A 19,146-nucleotide genomic window follows, 5' to 3' on the forward strand; every position below is an offset into this window, starting at 1 on the left:
TGGCCATCTCAGACTCCGCACTTGAAACCTATTATAAACCTGTGGTTTGAATGGAAGAGGGCTGTCCATAAGCGCAGATGAAGGATATGAAGGATCTGGAAATATTCTGTATGAAGGAATGGTTTAAGATCCCTCCCAATGTCTTCTCCAACTCATAAAACATTTTAGAAAAAGGCTCAGTGTCGTTATCCTCTCAAGGTGAGCTATTCAAAGGTATTAAAAACAGGGGTGTCAATCATTTTTACCCTTACCTTTTTAAGAAAAAAATATAACTTGTTAAATAAAACCTCTTTCTCTGAGAAATTGCATTAGTATAAAATGATACAATAGAGCTCAGTATTTGAATTATTTATTTTAAACAGTCATTTCTACCAAGAGTGTCAATACTTTCGGAGCCCACTGTACACAACTACCACTGTAACCTACAGTAGGTTAAATTATTTTGTCAGCTGTACAACTGAGAGCATTGCGGCAGCATTTGATAGTATGTAGATTATTACAAAGCAATGTCCATTCATTGAAGACATTCTCAAGACACATCGACTCAGGTTTTTACCGTAAAATAACAGTTTTTGTTCTTTTCTTGTACTACCTCTCATGTTGATCTCTTAGGTGCTTGTCACACAAGTGTTCCTCATATCATTTGCATTACACTGTTTTAAGGGCTTGAATTACATGACGCCCTAACGAAAGGACACAGAATTGGCCATTGAAAGTACAATATAGGGAGAACATGCATCAGTACTCCACATACAGTACATGTGACCCAGTTGATTTTGTGTGTGTGTGTGTGTGTGTGTGTGCATGGAGTATGCAAGCGTGTACAGTATGTACCCACACATTACATCCACACGTGTTCTGGCCTGGGCTGGGCTGTATCTAGGGTGTAAAGTGTCACTAGTTCCCCTGAGAATAACAGAGCTTTAAAGGTGACCTAGTTCCACTGATTAATGTCAGCAGAAGGTCTGCTCCATCAGTGCTTTGCTTTATGTGTGTGTGTGTTCCATCAGTGCTTTGTACTGGGGCAATGAACTGTGCCACAGACTCAGCCACAGCCCAGTTGGGCTTGTGTAATGAAGCTCAAAACACACACACACACTAGCCTTCTCTTTATCAAACAGAAGTAGTGACTCCTCTGTGGCTCTGGCTCTGTATAGAACAAGGACTTTCTGTGACTGAGATGAGATCTATACAGTTTGTTTGAGCGTGTGTGTGTTTGAGCATGTGTAAACATTTTAAACTGTGTGTAGCGGTGCATAATGTCTGTGAAGAGTAGCATACACAGTGGGGTCCGAAATGATTAACACCATTGATAAAGATGAGTAAAAATGAATAATTCAAATACTGAGCTATTTTGTATGCAAAAGAAAAAGGGAAATTATATTATTTTATACTAATACAATTGCTCAGAGAAAAAGGAAGGGGTAAAAATGATTACCACCCCTGTTTTCAATACCTCACCTTGCGAGGATCACGGCACTTTTTCTAAAATGTTTTATGAGATTGGAGCACACGTTGGGAGGGATCTTAGACCATTCCTCCATACAGAATCTTTCCAGATCCTTTATATCCTTAATCTGCACTTATAGACAGCCCTCTTCAATTCAAACCACAGGTTTTCAAAGGGCTTCAAGTGTGGAGACTGAGACGGTCATTGCAAAATGTTGCATACTCCATGCTCCATGTTTCTTTGTGGTTGTTGATGTGTAAATGTTATTGTCCTTCTGGAAGGTCCACTTCCGCCCAACTTATTTTCTGCTCATGCATTCTCATTTCGACACCAAACCCACCACTGGGGTGTACGTGGCCAAAAAAAAGAGCTCTTATTTTCATGTCATCTGACCAAAGCAGCGGTTTCAATCCAAGTGCGAATGCCGCTTAGAAAACTCCAGACGTTTACATTTGTTGGATGACATGAAAATGAAGCTCTTTGGCCGCGCACGCCAGCGGTGAGTTTGGCGTTCCAATGAGAATGCATGAGCAGAACATCATCCCATACAGTCTTCAGAAAGTATTCAGCCCCCTTGACTTTTTCACCATTTTATTGTGTTACAGCCTGAACTTATAATTGGATTCAATTGAGATTCACAATTTGTCACTCAACACACAGTAACCTATAATGTCAGTGGAATTGGGTTTTAAGAATATCATCTTCACAAATTAATAGAAAAATGAAAAGCTGACATGTCTTGAGTCAGTAAGTAGTCAACCCCTTTGTTATGGCAAGCTTAAATAAGTTCAGGAGGACAAACTTAAAAATAAATCACATAAGTTGCATGGACTCCAATCTGTGTGCATGATTTATGAATGACTACCTCATCTCTGTACCCCACAAGTACAAATATCTGTAAGGTCCCTCAGTGAGTAGAGAATCTCCCCAGAAAGACCAGGGAGCAGGGCCGGCTCCAGGCATAAGCAACATAAACGGGCGCTTAGGGCCCCGGCCGCTGAGGGGGCCTCAACCAAAAAATAATAAATATATATATATTTTAGGAACTCAGTCGGGGTCTTAACTTACTGTTAAGAGTTAGAATAGTAGAATGCACAAGGTGTAAGTTCGAAATTTGGTTGTGCATCAGCAGTTTTTTTCTTGTTTTATCAGTCACTGACAGTTGATCAATTAGCAATGTCAGCTAACAATTTTTAGATAGGTACAATTTTTGCTTGGGGCCAACCAAAATATCTGGGAGGTTGTCCAATGTCTCGCAAAGAAGGGCACCGATTGATAAATGGGTAAAAAAAAAAAAACGGAAAAAAACACTGAATATTCCTTTGAGTATGGCGTTATTAATTAGGCTTTGGATGATGTATCAATACACTCATTCACTACAAAGATACAGGCGTCCTTCCTAACTCAGTTGCCAGAGAGGAAGTAAACTGCTTTCATAATGAGACCAATAGTAATTTTAGAATTTGGATGGATTGACAACTTTGTAGTTACTCCACAATACTAACCTAAATTACAAAGTGAAAAGAAAGAAGAGAGTACCACTCTTATTTTCAAGCATTAGTGGTGGCTGCATCATGTTATGGGTATGCTTGTCATCGGGATGGACAGGATCATTATTTTTGTGATCAAAATAAATGGAATAGGTAAAGGTAAAATCCTAAAGGAAAACTTGGTTCAGTCTGCTTTCCAATAGACACTGTGAGACAAATGACAAGGCCAAATCTGCAGTTTGGTTGCTTACTAACATGACATTGAATGTTCCTGAGTGGCCATGCTTCAGTTTCGATTTATATTTATTTGAACATCAATGGCTAGACATGAAAATGGTTCTGGCAATGATCAACAACCAACTTGACAGAGTTGGTGGGCAAATGTTGTACAATCCAGGTGTGCAAAGCTCTTACACATGTGAGTATTTCTGGGTAATTACACATATGTAATTGCTGCTAAAGGTGTTTCTAACTCAGGGGGTTGAATAATTATCTAATAAAGACATATATTTAAAAAATAATGTTAGAATTTCTCTTCCACCTTGACATTACAGAGTATTTTGTGTAGATTATTTAAACAATTCAATGAAATACATTTTAATTCCACTTTGTAACTCAACAAAATGTGGAAACAGTCAAGGGAGTTGAATACTTTCCGAAGGCACTGTACCTACTGTAAAATATGGTGGTGGATCTTTGATGTTATGGGGTTATTTGCTTCCACTGGTCCGGAGGCCCTTGTTAAGGTCAACGTAATCATGGACTTTACCCAATACCAGGACATTTTAGCCCAAACTTGGTTGCCTCTGCTAGGAGGCTGAAACTTGGCAGGAAGTGGATCGTCCAGCAAGAGAATAACCTCAAGCACACATCAAAATCCACAAATAAATGGTTATAATATTATTTGTTACACAAAATCTCATTCTCTGAACAATTCAATTAGAATAAAATAATATAATTTCCTATTTTTTAAGTATACAATATAGCTCAGTATTTGACTGATTTATTTTATACAGTCATTTATGCTCATCTTTATCAAGGGTGTCAATCATTTCAGACCCCACTGTAAATTCATGGTAGGTTGTCATGTTGTGGAAAATAATGTACATGGTGGTCACAGGAGGTTGGTGGCACCTTAGGACAGGCTCGTGGTAATGGCTGGATAGGAATAAATGGAATGGTATCAAATACATCAAACACATGGGTTCCATTTGTTTGATAGCATTGCATTAGCTCCATTCCTGCTAATAGTATGAGTCGTCCTTCCCACAACAGCCTCCATTGATGGTGTTGCATACTGTCTCTAACATCTGAGCATCATCAAAAACGTGTAAACACTATTAATAGATTTCATATACAGTACCAGTCAAAAGTTTGGACACCTACTCATTCAAGGGTTCTTCTTTATTTTTTTACCATTTTCTACATTGTAGAATAATAGCGAAGACATCAGAACTATGAAATAACACATATGGAATCATGTGGTAACCAAAAAAAGTATTAAACAAATACAAATATATTTCATATTTGAGATTCTTCAAAGTAGCCACCCTTTGCCTTGATGACAGCTTTGCACACTTTTGACATTCTCTCAACCAGCTTCACCTGGAATGCTTTTCCAACAGCCTTTGAAGAATCTCAAATATAAAATAGATTTTGATTTGTTTAACACTTGAGTAGGCGTGTCCAAACTTTTGACTGGAACTGTATGACATGTATTTTAAAGAGGAACGGATGACAAATGGGTAATAGAAATAGAAAAAGAGGGATGCAGAAGTGCATCAAAATACAACTCATCAACCAATGTACTGTATAAGAGCAATAACACTGTAAAAAGCCCCCAAAAAGACTTGATGAGCTCACATGACTTATGTTACTAACTATTTCAGCAACAAACATACCTATTCATTTCAAAGGACAACATTCATGACTACATACACGTACATACAGATAGACACATCCAATCAATTATAAATAGTCAATCAATCCATCGCCAGATTCTATACTTAAAATCCTTCATTCATCAAAAACAAAAATGAGAAAACAGAAATGAAGTCCAGCTTCACTCTCTGTTATTAAACAACAGTTCCCTTTAGAGGTCCAGTAGTAATGTCTTAAAGGCTGACCTTTGACCCCTTAAAGAGAAGAAGGATCTCTGTCCTCTGCTCTGATTAGGGCTCTTATTGAGAGTCTACAGGGACAAAGGCCCCAGAAAGAACAGAGCCAAAGTCATACACAAGGGACAGGACATGGGGCTATCAGCTCATGAGTGTCTCTGACTGTCCCCCTGTGAAAGAGACAAAAAAGGAAAACAGATATACTGTACATGTTCCACTCCCATTCCTTTTGTGATCAAATGTCTGAGAAGAAGGAATGGAGAGCTAGCAAAAAGAAAGAGAGAGTGAGAGAGAGGGAGTGAGAGAGACTCTGTGGCTGCTGTTGTAAGCAGCGGTGCATCAGATCCCCATCTGGGTTCCTGCGGATGCTGGGAGGTGATTGGCTGAGAGCTGACAAGCCAAGAAGCAACCTCAGCCTCTCTTCCATCTGAAGGTGTGGAGGTGGAGTGTTTTTGAGCAGTAGCTCCCCCTCTCTGTCTCTCTCTGCTTTGCACCTCCTAGTCTGGTCTCCCCTGCATTGAGCAGAGGAAAGGGGGAGAGAGGGCTCAATCTTAAGGTGGTTTGTTTTTTAACAGCAGCAGCAACTTCCTCCTCCTGGTCTCTCTCCCCTTCTGGCTGGCTCTTGAAGATCCCTACTGGTCTCTCCCTTTGCCTGCCTCCTGTCTCTTATTGGTGCAGCCCCCTGGTGGTGACCAGTGGTTTCAGTTTGATGACCCACTCCCCACTGGGGTTAGTGTTGTACAGGTCCAGGAGATGGGTCTCTGGGTCTATGCAGTGTTCACCTATGGGACAGAACAGAACAACACAAGGCTGATTCAATACTGAAGGACAAATTTTGTAATTTAACCATCAAACAGGCAAAGCATCAATACAGGACTAAGATTGAATCGTACTACACTGGCTCTCGTCGGATGTCGCAGGGCCTGCAAACTATTAGACTACAAAGGGATGAACAGCCGAGAGCTGCCCAGTAACACGAGCCTACCAGACGAGCTAAATAACGTCTATGATCGCTTTGAGGCAAGTAAACACTGAAACATGCATGAGAGCATCAGCTGTTCCCGACAACTGTGTGATCACGCCCTTCGCAGCCGATGTGAGAAAGACCTTTAAACAGGTCAACATTCACAAGGCCGCAGGGCCAGATGTATTACCAGGACGTTTAGTCTGAGCATGCGCTGACCAACTGGCAATTGTCTTCACTGGCATTTTCAAGCTCTCCCAGTCTGAGTCTAATACCAACACGTTTCAAGCAGACCACCATTGTCCCTGTGCCCAAGAACACTAAGGTAACCTGCCTAAAAGACTACCGACCCGTAGCACTCACATCTGTAGCCATGAAAGGCTGGTCATGGCTCACATCAACACCATTATCCCAGAAACCCTAGACCCACTCCAATTTGCATACCGCACCAATTTGCATACCGCTGCTGCTACTCTGTTATTATCTATGCATAGTCACTTTAATAGCTCTACCTACATGTACATATTACCTCGACACTGTTGCCTCCGCACATTGAATCTGTACTGGTACCCCCTGTATATAGCCTCCGCACATTGAATCTGTACCGGTACCCCCTGTATATAGCCTCCACATTGACTCTGTACTGGTACCCCCTGTATATAGCCTCCACATTGACTCTGTACCGGTACCCCCTGTATATAGCCTCCACATTGACTCTGTACCGGTACCCCCTGTATATTGTTATTTACCACTGCTCTTTAATCATATGTTATTCTTATCTCTTACTTTTTTAAAGGTATTTTCTTAAAACTGCATTGTTGGTTAAGGGCTTGTAAGTAGGCATTTCACTGTAAGGTCTACACGTGTTGTAGTCGGCGCATGTTACAAATACAAATTTGATTTGATTTATACAGGTTACTGTCATTGAGATAAAATGTCTTCTGCGAGAGAGATGTTGAAAACAGTTTGAAACAGTGTTTTCTGCTTTACTGACAAACAGGTGCCAACTTTGCCCCTGGCGCAATCATGTGAATGGGAATGGTTAAGTTCCGTGAAAGCACGTACAAAGGAAATAGTGTGTTTGAGTGGTTGGGTCTGTGAGAGCACAGTATCATACAGTAGATACATGTGTAAGAATTTGTCTGCTCCGATAACTGCAGATGTACACAGATGGCTCGCTCGCTCCCCCCCCCCCCCCACCTGCTCCCCCTCTCTCGGCCTCTCTCCCTCTCTATGCCCCTTCCCTGTGTCCAGTTCATTGCGTAAGACCTGGCCAGTGTAATCAGTTCAATGAGCAAAAAGACATGCAAATGTCAGAGTCACTCATGTAATTTTCTAATGTGGCTCTCAGCCTGAGAAGATAGCAGACCTGGATTCAATGCTAGTTTAAATCGTGTATTTAGCTGTGCTTGATTGAGCGCGCCTGTTGAAATTGAACCAATAGAAAGAAAGCAAACACTGAAAGTATTTGAAATAATTCAAATAGTATTTGAAGCAGGGTCTGGTATATAGTCTTATTACGGAGCAAAGGTTTGTGTTGTGGTACCTACCGATATTTCCTCCCACTTCATAGATGGCACAGTCTGGGTGGGATACCGAACCGTTCCTATGATAAAGAACAAACGGATGCAATTGATTTTGTTAAACACCTTCAAAACTTCTACATTCTCCATTTCTACCCAGTGAGTAGGCAATGCAGTATTCCTGAAGCATTAGCTTTCTAAAATTGTGTGTTGGTCTATAGGGATTTATACTAAATACATTTGATTGATTGTAGTGTACTGTACCTCTTAGTGTTGTCGGAGCTGCAGAGGTGCCTGTGGAACTGAGCCAGCAGGTCTGAAGCCCTAGAGCTGATGTTAACCTGCACCTCCATGGTGCTGCTCATCAGATCTCCCACCTGGATCTTTACTGTACGACACGGCTGGTGTGGGGAGATAATCCATTTGTGATCCATATCTTTCTGACATTTTACATTTGCATCATTTGGCAGTCATCCAGAGCGACATACAGTCTTCTGCCTATTTTATTCACATCCTTTATATGGGTGACCTTCATTGAGATTAAAAATCTCATTTACAAGTGACAATGGCCCAGGGTCTTCTTCTCCCAACCAACTCCACAACAAACATTCTGGCCAGTTTGAGAGCCTACCTCTGAGTTCTTGTCAGGTTTGTCCTTGCTGTCTTGGTGTATTTTCCTCAGCAGGTTCTTGATGCGTCGGTCGTAGAACTGGTACCTCCGGTTACGGTTCTCATTCAGTTTTCGCACCTGGCTCATCAGGAAGTTGGGGATCTATAAGGGAGAAGCAATTTCATGAATTCACCCGGTTCAGCTGTTTGACGGCATTTTGTTTACAGTGAGTGTGAGTTGAGTAACGTGAATCTACCACCCATCCTAGATGCTAAGGAGGAAGAAGATTAAAAAAGATACTTGAATGTTGTGTTTGTGTTTTGTTTGATGTTGGTGGTAGAGCCTGGAGGTCTTTAACTTACGGTCCAGAGCAAGTCCTGGTAGCGTATGAGGAGCCTCATGATGTCAGCAGCCTTCTCGGCCTGTCCCTTCTCCACCCCTGGCCCCCCGTCAGTGAGGCGGGAGGGCACGGCTTTGTGGAGGAACAGGTTAGGGGCCATGATGGTGGACACGGCCCACAGGTTCATACGGTTCCTCCTCTCTCTGGACACCACCTTACTCAGAAACTCCAACAGAGCCTGTCAACGTTGACATTTTGTTGTTGTTGAGATTGATATGGTTGATTTGAATGGTGATAACCATAGGGGGGAGATGTTGTTTTGTCTGATATACACTGTGGATTTTCCCTTCTGGGGAGAAATATAATTCTAATGAAAAAAACAATGTTCACACATTTTTTAAACCATCAAGGCAGGAGCATAACAGACGTTTATACTTTAAATTGGATCAGATACTTTGAGTCAACCATTAAAAACTGTTAGATAAAAGTGGCCTAGTTATGTGAAGGTATATACACTGCTCAAAAAATAAAGGGAACACTAAAATAACACATCCTAGATCTGAATGAATGAAGTAATCTTATTAAATACTTTTTCTTTTACAGAGTTGAATGTGCTGACAACAAAATCACACAAAACTTATCAATGGAAATACATTTTATCAACACATGGAGGTCTGGATTTGGAATCACACTCAAAATTAAAGTGGAAAACCACACTACAGGCTGATCCAACTTTGATGTAATGTCCTGAAAACAAGTCAAAATGAGGCTCAGTGGTGTGTGTGTGGCCTCCACGTGCCTGTATGACCTCCCTACAACTCCTGGGCATGCTCCTGATGAGGTTATGGATGGTCTCCTGAGGGATCTCCTCGGAGACCTGGACTAAAGCATCCGCCAACTCCTGGACAGTCTGTGGTGCAACGCCACGTTGGTGGATGGAGCGAGACATGATGTGCTCAATTGGATTTGGGTCTGGGGAACAGGCGGGCCAGTCCATAGCATCAATGCCTTTCTCTTGCAGGAACTGCTGACACACTCCAGCCACATGAGGTCAAGCATTGTCTTGCATTAGGAGGAACCCAGGGCCAACCGCACCAGCATATGGTCTCACAAGGGGTCTGAGGATCTCATCTCGGTACCTAATAGCAGTCAGGCTACCCCTGGCGAGCACATGGAGGGCTGTGCGGCCCCCCAAAGAAATGCCACCCCACACCATGACTGACCCACCACCAAACCGGTCATGCTGGAGGATGTTGCAGGCAGCAGAACGTTCTCCACGGCGTCTCCAGACTGTCACATGTGCTCAGTGTGAACCTGCTTTCATCTGTGAAGAGCACATGCCGCCAGTGGCGAATTTGCCAATCTTGGTGTTCTCTGGCAAATGAAAAACGTCCTGCATGGTGTTGGGCTGTAAGCACAACCCTCAGCTGTGGACGTCGGGCCCTCATACCACCCTCATGGAGTCTGTTTCTGACCGTTTGAGCAGACACATGCACATTTGTGGCCTGCTGGAGGTCATTTTTCAGGGCTCTGGCAGTGCTCCTCCTGCTCCTCCTTGTACAAAGGCGGAGGTAGCGGTCCTGCTGCTGGGTTGTTGCCCTCCTACGGCCTCCTCCATGTCTCCTGATGTACTGGCCTGTCTCCTGGTAGCGCCTCCATGTTCTGGACACTACGCTGACAGACACAGCAAACCTTCTTGCCACAGCTCGCATTGATGTGCCATCCTGGATGAGCTGCACTACCTGAGCCACTTGTGTGGGTTGTAGACTCGGTCTCATGCTACCAATAGAGTGAAAGCACCGCCAGCATTCAAAAGTGACCAAAACATCAGCCAGGAAGCATAGGAACTGAGAAGTGATCTGTGGTCCCCATCTGCAGAACCACTCCTTTATTGGGGGTGTCTTGCTAATTGCCTATAATTTCCACCTGTTGTCTATTCCATTTGCACAACAGCATGTGCAATTTATTGTCAATCAGTGTTGCTTCCTAAGTGGACAGTTTGATTTCACAGAAGTGTGATTGACTTGGAGTTACATTGTGCTGTTTAAGTGTTCCCTTTATGCTTTTGAGCAGTATATATATATATATATATATATATATATATGCCTCATATATAAGCTAGAAAATGAGTGCCCTCTCATGCCATACATGGAGGAGTTAACGCATACTTACAGAATATATTATGTCAGCGAGACATAACATATCATTAATGCCCCTCCTACGTTATGTTATGTACAGTGCCGTCAGAAAAGATTCATACCCATTGACTTATTCCACATTTCGTTGTGTTTCAGCCTGAATTCCAAATGGCTTAAATATTGTGTTCTCACCCATCTACACACAATACCCCATAATGACAGTGAAAACATGTTTTTAGTAATTTATGCAAAATGTGTTAAATGAAATACATAAATATCTAATTTACATAAGTATTCACACCCCTGAGTCAATAGTTTGTAGAAGCACCTTTGGCAGTGATTACTTTACTGAGAGTTGTACTCAGTAAATTTTATTGGATTTGCCCCAAACATCACACTTGGTATTCAAGCCAAAAGTGAATTGCTTTGCCACATATTTTTGCAGAATTACTTTAGTGCCTTATTGCAAACAGGATGCATGTTTTGGATTATGTTTTATTCTATACAGGCTTCCTGCTTTTCACTCTGTCAATTAGTTTAGTATTGTGCAGTAACTACAATGTTGTTGACCCATCCTCAGTTTTCTCCTATCACAGCCATTGAACTCTGTAACTGTTTTAAAGTCACCATCGGCCTCATGTTGAAATCCCTGAGCGATTTCCTTCCTCTCCGGCAACTGAGTTAGGAAGGACGCCTGTATCTGTGTAGTGACTGGGTGTATTCATTCACTATCCAAATTGTAACTAAGAACTTCACCATGCTCAAAGGGATATTCAATGTCTGTTTTTTTACCCATCTACCAATAGGTTCCATTCTTTGCAAGGCATTGGAAAACGTCCCTGGTCTTTGTGGTTGAATCTGTGTTGGAAATTCAAAGCTCGAGTGAGGGATCTTACAGATAATTGTATGTGTGGGTTACAGAGCTGATGTAGTCATGAAAAAAATAATATATGTGACTAATTTAGCAAATGTTTACTCCTGAACTTATTTAGGCTTGGTGTGAATACTTATTGACTCAGGACATTTCAGCTTTTACATTTTTTGTAATTTCTAGAAACATAATTCCACTTTGACATTATGGGGTATTGTGTGTAGTCCAGTGACAGAAAACATATATTTAATCAATTTCAAAGTCAGGCTGTAACACAATTTTAATTTTAAGTCAACAAGTGTGAATATTATCTGAAGGCACTGTAAAAGTGTGAAAGTTCAAGATGTGCATAAGATTTAAAGTGCATCGCTAATAGACATTTAGGTCCCTCACGGAATAACTTTAGTCTACTCCCTACTAAATCATTTAGTAGCCACTTCCAATTCAAATACATTCTCTGGCTGAGTGCATGCAATCACAGTCCCGAGCCATTGTATTTATTAGGAGTATGACTGTATCAACAAATCTATTGCGCTTCCTCAGTTTGAAAATCCATCAACGTACCTTTAGTGTGTTTCTGTTCGGTTCAGGCAGAAGAAGAATGAGAAGGTTCAGAACATGTAGCTTCTGTTTCAGCTCAGGGATGTCTGGATAGGAGAGGACAGAGAATTACTATCAGTATGCTATTTTTGTAGAGCAAACAGAGGATGAGGTGTGAATGAACTGAACAGACAGAAATGTATGTATAAAACAATACAGAAAACAAACAGAAAGGCAGTGTGTGAATGTACCAAAATACTGTACATCTGAACTATGGCCTGGCTGGTCTATGGGTAATGACACAGCTTCCGGCACACATGCAGTGTCAGCATAGGTTTGAATTTGACCTACTGCCCTTTGACACAATCTCTCTCTCTCTATCAGTTCAATAAACTCAGAATATAACTCAATATACAGGACCAGTCAAAGGTTTGGACACACTTACTCATTCAAGGGTTTTTCTTTAATGTTACTATTTATACTGAATACATCAAAACTATGAAATAACACACATGGAATCATGTAGTAACCAAAAAAGTGTAAAACAAATCAAAATATATTTTAGATTCTTCAAGGTAGCCACCCTTTGCCTTGATGACAGCTTTGCACACTCTTGGAATTCTCTCAACCATCTTCACCTGGAATGCTCTTCCAACAGTCTTGAAGTAGTTCCCACATATGCTGAGCACTTGTTGGCTGCTTTTCCTTCACTGTGCGGTCCAATTCATCCCAAACCATCTCAATTGGGTTGAGGTCGGGTGTTCTTGGAGGCCAGGTCATCTGATGCAGCACTCCATCACTCTCCTTCTTGGTCAAATAGCTCTTACACAGCCTGGAGGTGTGTTGGTTCATTGTCCCGTTGAAAAACAAATGATAGTCCCACTAAGCCCAAACCAGATGGGATGGCGTATCACTGCAGAATGCTGTGGTAGCCATGCTGGTTAGGTGTGCCTTCAATTCTAGAAAAATCACAGACAATGTCACCAGCAAAGCACCCCCACATCTCCTTCGTGCTTCATAGTGGAAACCACACATGCAGAAATAATCCATTAACCTACTCTGTGTCTCACAAAGACATGGCGGTTGGAACCAAAAATCTCAAATTTGGACTCATCAGACCAAAGGACAGATTTGCACTGGTCTAATGTCCATTGCTCGTGTTCCTTGGCTTTGCAGCAATTCGACCATGAGGGCCTGATTCACACAGTCTCCTCTGAACAGTTGATGTTGAGATGTGTCTGTTACTTGAACTCTGTGAAGCATTTATTTGGGCTGCAATCTGAGGTGCAGTTAACTGTAATGAACATATCCTCTGCAGCAGAGGTAACTCTCGGTCTTTCCTTCCTGTGATGGTCCTCATGAGAGCCAGTTTCATCATAGCACTTGATGGTTTTTGCGACTGCACTTGAAGAAACTTTCCACGTTCCACGTCAATGTTCCAAATTGACTGACCTTCATGTCTTAAAGTCATGATGGGCTGTCGTTTGTCTTTGCTTATTCTCTTTGCCATAATATGGACTTGGCCTTTAATCAAATAGGGCAATCTTCTGTATACCACTCTTACCTTGTCACAACACAACTGATTGGCTCAAACGCATTAAGAAGGAAAGAAATTTCACAAAAAGGCAACCTGTTAATTGAAATGCATTCCAGGTGACTACCTCATGAAGCTGGTTGAGAGAATGCCAAGAGTGTGCAAAGCTGTCATCAAAGCAAAGGGTGGCTACTTTGAAGAATCTCAAATCTCAAGTATTCTTTGATTTGTTAAACCCTCCTGTTTTGTTCGTTTTCATATTGAATTAATTCCGTCTTCCCGGTCCAAAGTCACCGCCTAATTATAGCTGATTATAAATCCATAATAATACATATATTATCACCTAATATTGTGTTAGATCTTTTTATCAACTTAAGTTCTTGTGACATTACAAGTTTTGAACTTCTATTTGCTATTTATGGCCTGTAGGCCTTATTGACCTGAGCTCATACAACTCGTTTTTGAGTAAAAAACAGCATAATGTATGGATTATTTTGACTATAACAAGTACTCAGATGAAACACAGTGCTAGACTATTTTGTGTCAAAGTTTAACAAGGACAATCTCCTCCTCACCATTGTCATGATCAAAAGATATGATCAAGAGCTTCACATACAATATATTGTTTGGTCATTGTGCTGCCACAGAATGAATTGTCAGCAAGGCCTCAAAAAAGCTTTATATACCAGAGCTGTGAGAAAAGTTCTATATATTATTGAAACAATGTTGAGATTGTTTGTGACAATGCCAGCCGGTGTGGTTCCTGTGGGGGAAAGATTCTATTGGGGAAAGGTTCCTGTGGGGGTTGCCAATGGAAGCCAAGAATTGGAATGAGGTGTGTGTGTGTGTGCTCAAACACACATGCATGTGGGGGTCTGGGAGAGGAAGTGTGTCCATCTGATGAATGGGCATCTGCCTGAAATCAATTTTATACACTAATTGTAGTCTTACCCATTCATTTCTAATGACCAGTCATTTTGGACCTGGAACACCTAAGGTGTTAAATTAATAAAGTTAAATAAAACACCCAAAATGTAATGAAAATCTAAATGTATTTTGTGTGTTGAGTTGCCCTGTGTGGACAAAGTCATGGAACCTTATGACAATCAGATTAAATTAACTCAATTTCTCAGAGAGAAAATGTGTAGATCGGTGCAATTCGAACGGAACACAGCAGCAGGGTTACTACATGATTCCATATGTGTTATTACATACAATGTAGAAAATAGTAAAAAATTAAGAAAAACCCTGGAATGAGCAGGTGTGTCCACATTTTTGACTGGTACTGTATATATATATATATAATATTATTTTTTAAATAAATAGATCTGAACTATAATTTCCTCTCCTTTAGCTCAACAATGATCTGATCTGCAGACAAAGAGGTGTCTAAAAATGATAAAGATTCACCTCACAAGCTAAAGGCCGAGCTAGTCATCATCAATCAGATCGTTATTTATTATGGTAGTCTATCATTACATCATTTCTTTGTTGACATTAAATGGTACAGGAAGCGATTGCATTATTAGCACATTCCATTAGGACAGCTTAAAGGCTATTAAGTTGTTTATCTTCTCTTAGACCTTTAAGTACCAAGCACAAAAGAGATAAGCGTTTTTATATTCCGCTATCGATACAGTAGCAAAGACTTCGGTAATTATGCTTCGGGCTTAGATAGTTATGACCATGCACACTACGGGTTGCGTTACTGAGCATGCAGGGTTATATTCTGCTATCGATACAGTAATGACACTCTGACACGTTGCCATGCTATTTGCACAGTACGCAGGTCTGTGAAGGCCCGAGTAATCACAGTCTACATCATCATGAGCGTGTTACTCTGACTAACGGGTGACCACTGAATCAGCACATGTCTTGGTGCACATGGAGTTGATGCCGTGTAGAAACGAGCTGGTGTATGGTTTGTGGTTGCTCTGGCTCACCCCTGACAGCGCTGAATGCGTTGAGGTGCTCTGTGGTGAGCAGTGGAGAAGGCAGCTCTCGAATAAACTTCTTCACTAGCGCTGCAGCATCGTTGGGGCTGACCTCTTCCCAACTGAATCCTCCACTGTAGAAGTTCTGCTCCAGATCCTGCTGCAACTTCTAATACAAAAACCACGGGACAGAAACAGACAAGATTCAGTAAACAATAGGTATAGTTCTGTGTGCTATTTTCTCAGTCATATTCCTTCCTTCCATATACTCAGAATATGCCATGGCCAAGAAAGGGACAGAGAGGATGTGAATGATTGTGGGGGGGGAAAAAAAGTGTCTGTTCATTCTGAAATGATCTCACCTTGATTCTGGACTGAGAGCCTGGAACCCGCAGGATGCCTTCTGAGTCTACTCCGCTCTTCTCCAGGAAAGAGAGCAGCTGTAGAGGAGATAGAGAAATAGAACTAAACCTAAGAAGAGCAGTAAATCATGTAGGTCATCATGCTCTTGCACAGGTTTTCAATATACAGTAGATTTTAGAAATGGGATGATGTTAAGTAGAACTGTTTAGCTTACCGCCTGCAGGATGAGAGGAGTGGTGGCAGTGGGATTGATTTTCTGATCATTCTCCAACAGCATGGCCAAGGGGACCCCATACAGGGCGCTCTCTTTGAATGAGAGAGCGAGAGAAATGTTAGCACAGCAATCCTATACAACTTTGCATTCTCCTAGGGCTTGACACATGCGTTTAGCAGCAGAGACAGGAGAGGCATGTGGTGTGCATGCGTTCGTGTCATGTTTACAGGGAGTTCACATACCTAGTATCTTCCTCTTGCAGGTTTTGTGTCTCTTCACGTCGAGCTCCAGCAGGTCGCAGAGCGCTGTCATTTCGATGAGGGCCAGCTGACGAACTTTCTTCATGTCCTGATTGGACAGGTCATGGATACGAGTCACACCCAGACGACACTGAGGGCAGGTCATCCTCTGCATGTGAGGGGGGAGAATATAAGCAAGGGATCAGAAACAACAGTTTGTTTTTGTTCAACATCTCTACATTTTTTCTCTCTCTCTCTCTCTGTATGCAATGCCTATAACTCAAATAAAGAAAACAAAGATAGATGGCCTTGTCTGTTTACTTAACGTGTTCCATTTCAATTGCTCCTTCTGTGTCTCACTACGGGTAATGCCTCGTAGGGGAGGAGTCTCAGGAAGATCCCCCCCCCCCCGGTGATTGATATACGCCATTACCGTGGTGTTGTCTGATCTGATCAGGACATGTGCTCCCGGGTGGTGCAGCGGTCTAAGGCACTGCATCTCCGTGCTTGAGGCTTCACTGCAGAAACTCTGGTTTGAATCCAGGCTGTATCACAACCGGCGGTGATTGGGAGTCTCATAGGGCAGCGCATAATTGGCCCTGCGTCGTACGGGTTTGGCCGGTGTAGGCCGTGATTGTAAATAAAAATGTGTTCTTAACTGACTTGCCTAGTTAATAAAGGTTAAATAAAAAAATAAAAATTCCCCTCCAAGAAGGGCAGGGGTGACAGGCGAACTGTCCTGAGCTCCAGCACACTGCCACTCCATGTGGAGCCATAACAACAGAGTCCTCACACATGCATTTGTCGCTGACAATGTCTGTGTCGTCTCTGGTATAGATGGTAATATTGGAACCGTCGCTGGAGTGGCCTGATGTGGAGAAGGCCCAGCAGAATCAACAGAGAAGCTGACGTGAGTAGGCCAAGTGTCTTCTGGCACTCTAATACGGACACGGCTTGTCCATGCCGGAAACGGTCTATGTAGGCCTGTATCTTCTCCAATCTCACCTGAGGTAGACGTGCTCTCATAAGAGTTGAGTCGATCTACAGGTCTTCTCCCTGTTCAGGGTGAGGCACAGGTCTTGAATGAGCTTCAAGATTATATTTGTGTCTGCTGTAGCTTGCGCTCTTGTTTGAGCACACACCTGCCAGTCGTCCAGGCAGTTCAGCACTAGAATGTCCTAGGACACGACTGACTCCATGCACTTTGTGAACGGACGGCAACAGCGAGGCCGAACGGGAGGACTTTAAATTCATAAGCCACTCCTTTGAAGGCAAACTGGAGGTAATTTCATTGATCTCGATGAACAGGAACGTGAAGTACGCATCCTTCAAGTCAAGCGTGGTGAACCATTGGCCTCTAGACTGCCTGATACCCGCGCTGACGTGAGCATCTTAAACTTGAGCTCTTTTAAACATTTGTTGAGGCCGTGCAGGATCAGGATCAGCCAAAAGCTGTCATCCTTTTTTGGAACTATGAAATACGTGGAGTAGAACCCACTTAGCTGTTCTAGTAGCTCTACCTTTCTGATTGCGTCCTTGCTCAGGAGCGAGGCTATCTCCACCCGGAGCGTATCCTTCCTCACCCCATTTGCCACCGAGGTGACCCAGATGGATGCCTCTGTAGGACGGTGGTCGGCATTGGAACTGGAGTTTGTATCCCCCCAGGACTGTGGCCAGTACCCAGGGAGACTCCACCTTCCTTTCCCAATTTGCCCTTTGGGCCTGGAAGAGACAGCCAGGGCAGATCGCGAGCACCTCAGGAGGACTTTCAGGGCCCATCCTTCTTAGCCATGTAAGGTTGGTTACGACGCCTGTGCTTGTGCTGTCGGGGTGCAAAACGCCAGGTTCCCATCTCCCTACCCTCATACGTAGTTTATCTAGCACCCAGTTTCTTTGTCCCAATTCTATGATCCGGTCCATGAGATGGCATTGAGACAGGCTAGATGACAGTAGTTGTAACTGGACACAAGTAGCCCCCAAGATAAAGCTCTCCCCTCTGTACCACTTTGTGTTCAAGCCAAGGCTGGACAGGTAAAATTCAGTCGCCACCAAGCACTGTTCCCACACCATGCTCACAACACTTCACCTCCGGAAATATAATGCTATTTTTCCCCTTGCCAAGGGGTACAGAGACGTGTGATTTCTATAGGGAGCGACTCTCCATAAAAGCCGCCAGAGGGTGCAACCAGACCGGCTTAGGGGCCTGTCCACTGCGGCAGAGAGGATTAGGGCACAGCTCACATGGTGCCTGGCCCTGCCCCCTCTCATGAAGAAGACAGATTTTTCCCTCACCCACTATCAGAAGAGGGCTGCTGCTGATTTTCTAGAGCCCTATCCCCCAGGCAGTGACCAATCGTTTGTGCCCGCTGTTTACTGTTTGGTCCATCTGTCACTTACATGCTTCAGAAATGTGACATCTGTAAGAAGGAGGGTGAAGCCTTTGAACTTCTGTATACCCCGCAGACCCAGGCCCCAAGTAGAAAAAAAACAAAGAATTCAATTTTTTTGCTCCATTCCAGACGTACTCTGCTTTCTACAGGACATTTTGGACGATGAAAAAGCCTTTTTTTTTCATTGTAAAGGTGTATTTGGCTGCCATCTCTCCCTGATCTGATGTTTTATGAAGGTCGGGTGTCGCCTACGTCTAATACACAACAGCTGGTATCCATCCTGGTATCTTTTTGTTATGCCTGAGGCCATTTCACAGCTGCCGTTTGAGCCGCTGGAATGCGTGGAAATTTGATTTCTCTCCTTTAAATCCACATTACTATTCGCCATTACAAGTGGGTAGGAGAGCTGCACGCTTTGTCAGCCCACCA

General features: G+C 42.7%; 1 protein-coding gene across 3 annotated transcripts in view; it reads right to left on the minus strand.

Moving 5' to 3' along the window:
- Positions 1-333: 333 nt before the first annotated feature.
- LOC135542324 (rho GTPase-activating protein 40-like) overlaps positions 334-19,146 on the minus strand; it is a 46,631-nt gene continuing 27,818 nt past the window's right edge. For all 3 annotated transcript variants that reach the window (XM_064969205.1, XM_064969204.1, XM_064969203.1), the window contains exons 6-15: positions 16,331-16,496; positions 16,089-16,180; positions 15,874-15,951; positions 15,521-15,680; positions 12,068-12,150; positions 8,517-8,732; positions 8,176-8,316; positions 7,809-7,945; positions 7,572-7,627; positions 334-5,839 (exon numbers count right to left, since the gene is read on the minus strand). In XM_064969205.1, coding sequence (XP_064825277.1) covers positions 5,724-5,839; positions 7,572-7,627; positions 7,809-7,945; positions 8,176-8,316; positions 8,517-8,732; positions 12,068-12,150; positions 15,521-15,680; positions 15,874-15,951; positions 16,089-16,180; positions 16,331-16,496 — 1,245 coding nt within the window. In that variant the 3' untranslated portion in view covers positions 334-5,723. The remainder of the gene's footprint in view (positions 5,840-7,571; positions 7,628-7,808; positions 7,946-8,175; positions 8,317-8,516; positions 8,733-12,067; positions 12,151-15,520; positions 15,681-15,873; positions 15,952-16,088; positions 16,181-16,330; positions 16,497-19,146) is intronic.

The sequence above is a fragment of the Oncorhynchus masou genome, chromosome 6 (genome assembly GCF_036934945.1).
Source record: "Oncorhynchus masou masou isolate Uvic2021 chromosome 6, UVic_Omas_1.1, whole genome shotgun sequence".
In the NCBI taxonomy this organism is placed as follows: Eukaryota; Metazoa; Chordata; class Actinopteri; order Salmoniformes; family Salmonidae; genus Oncorhynchus; species Oncorhynchus masou.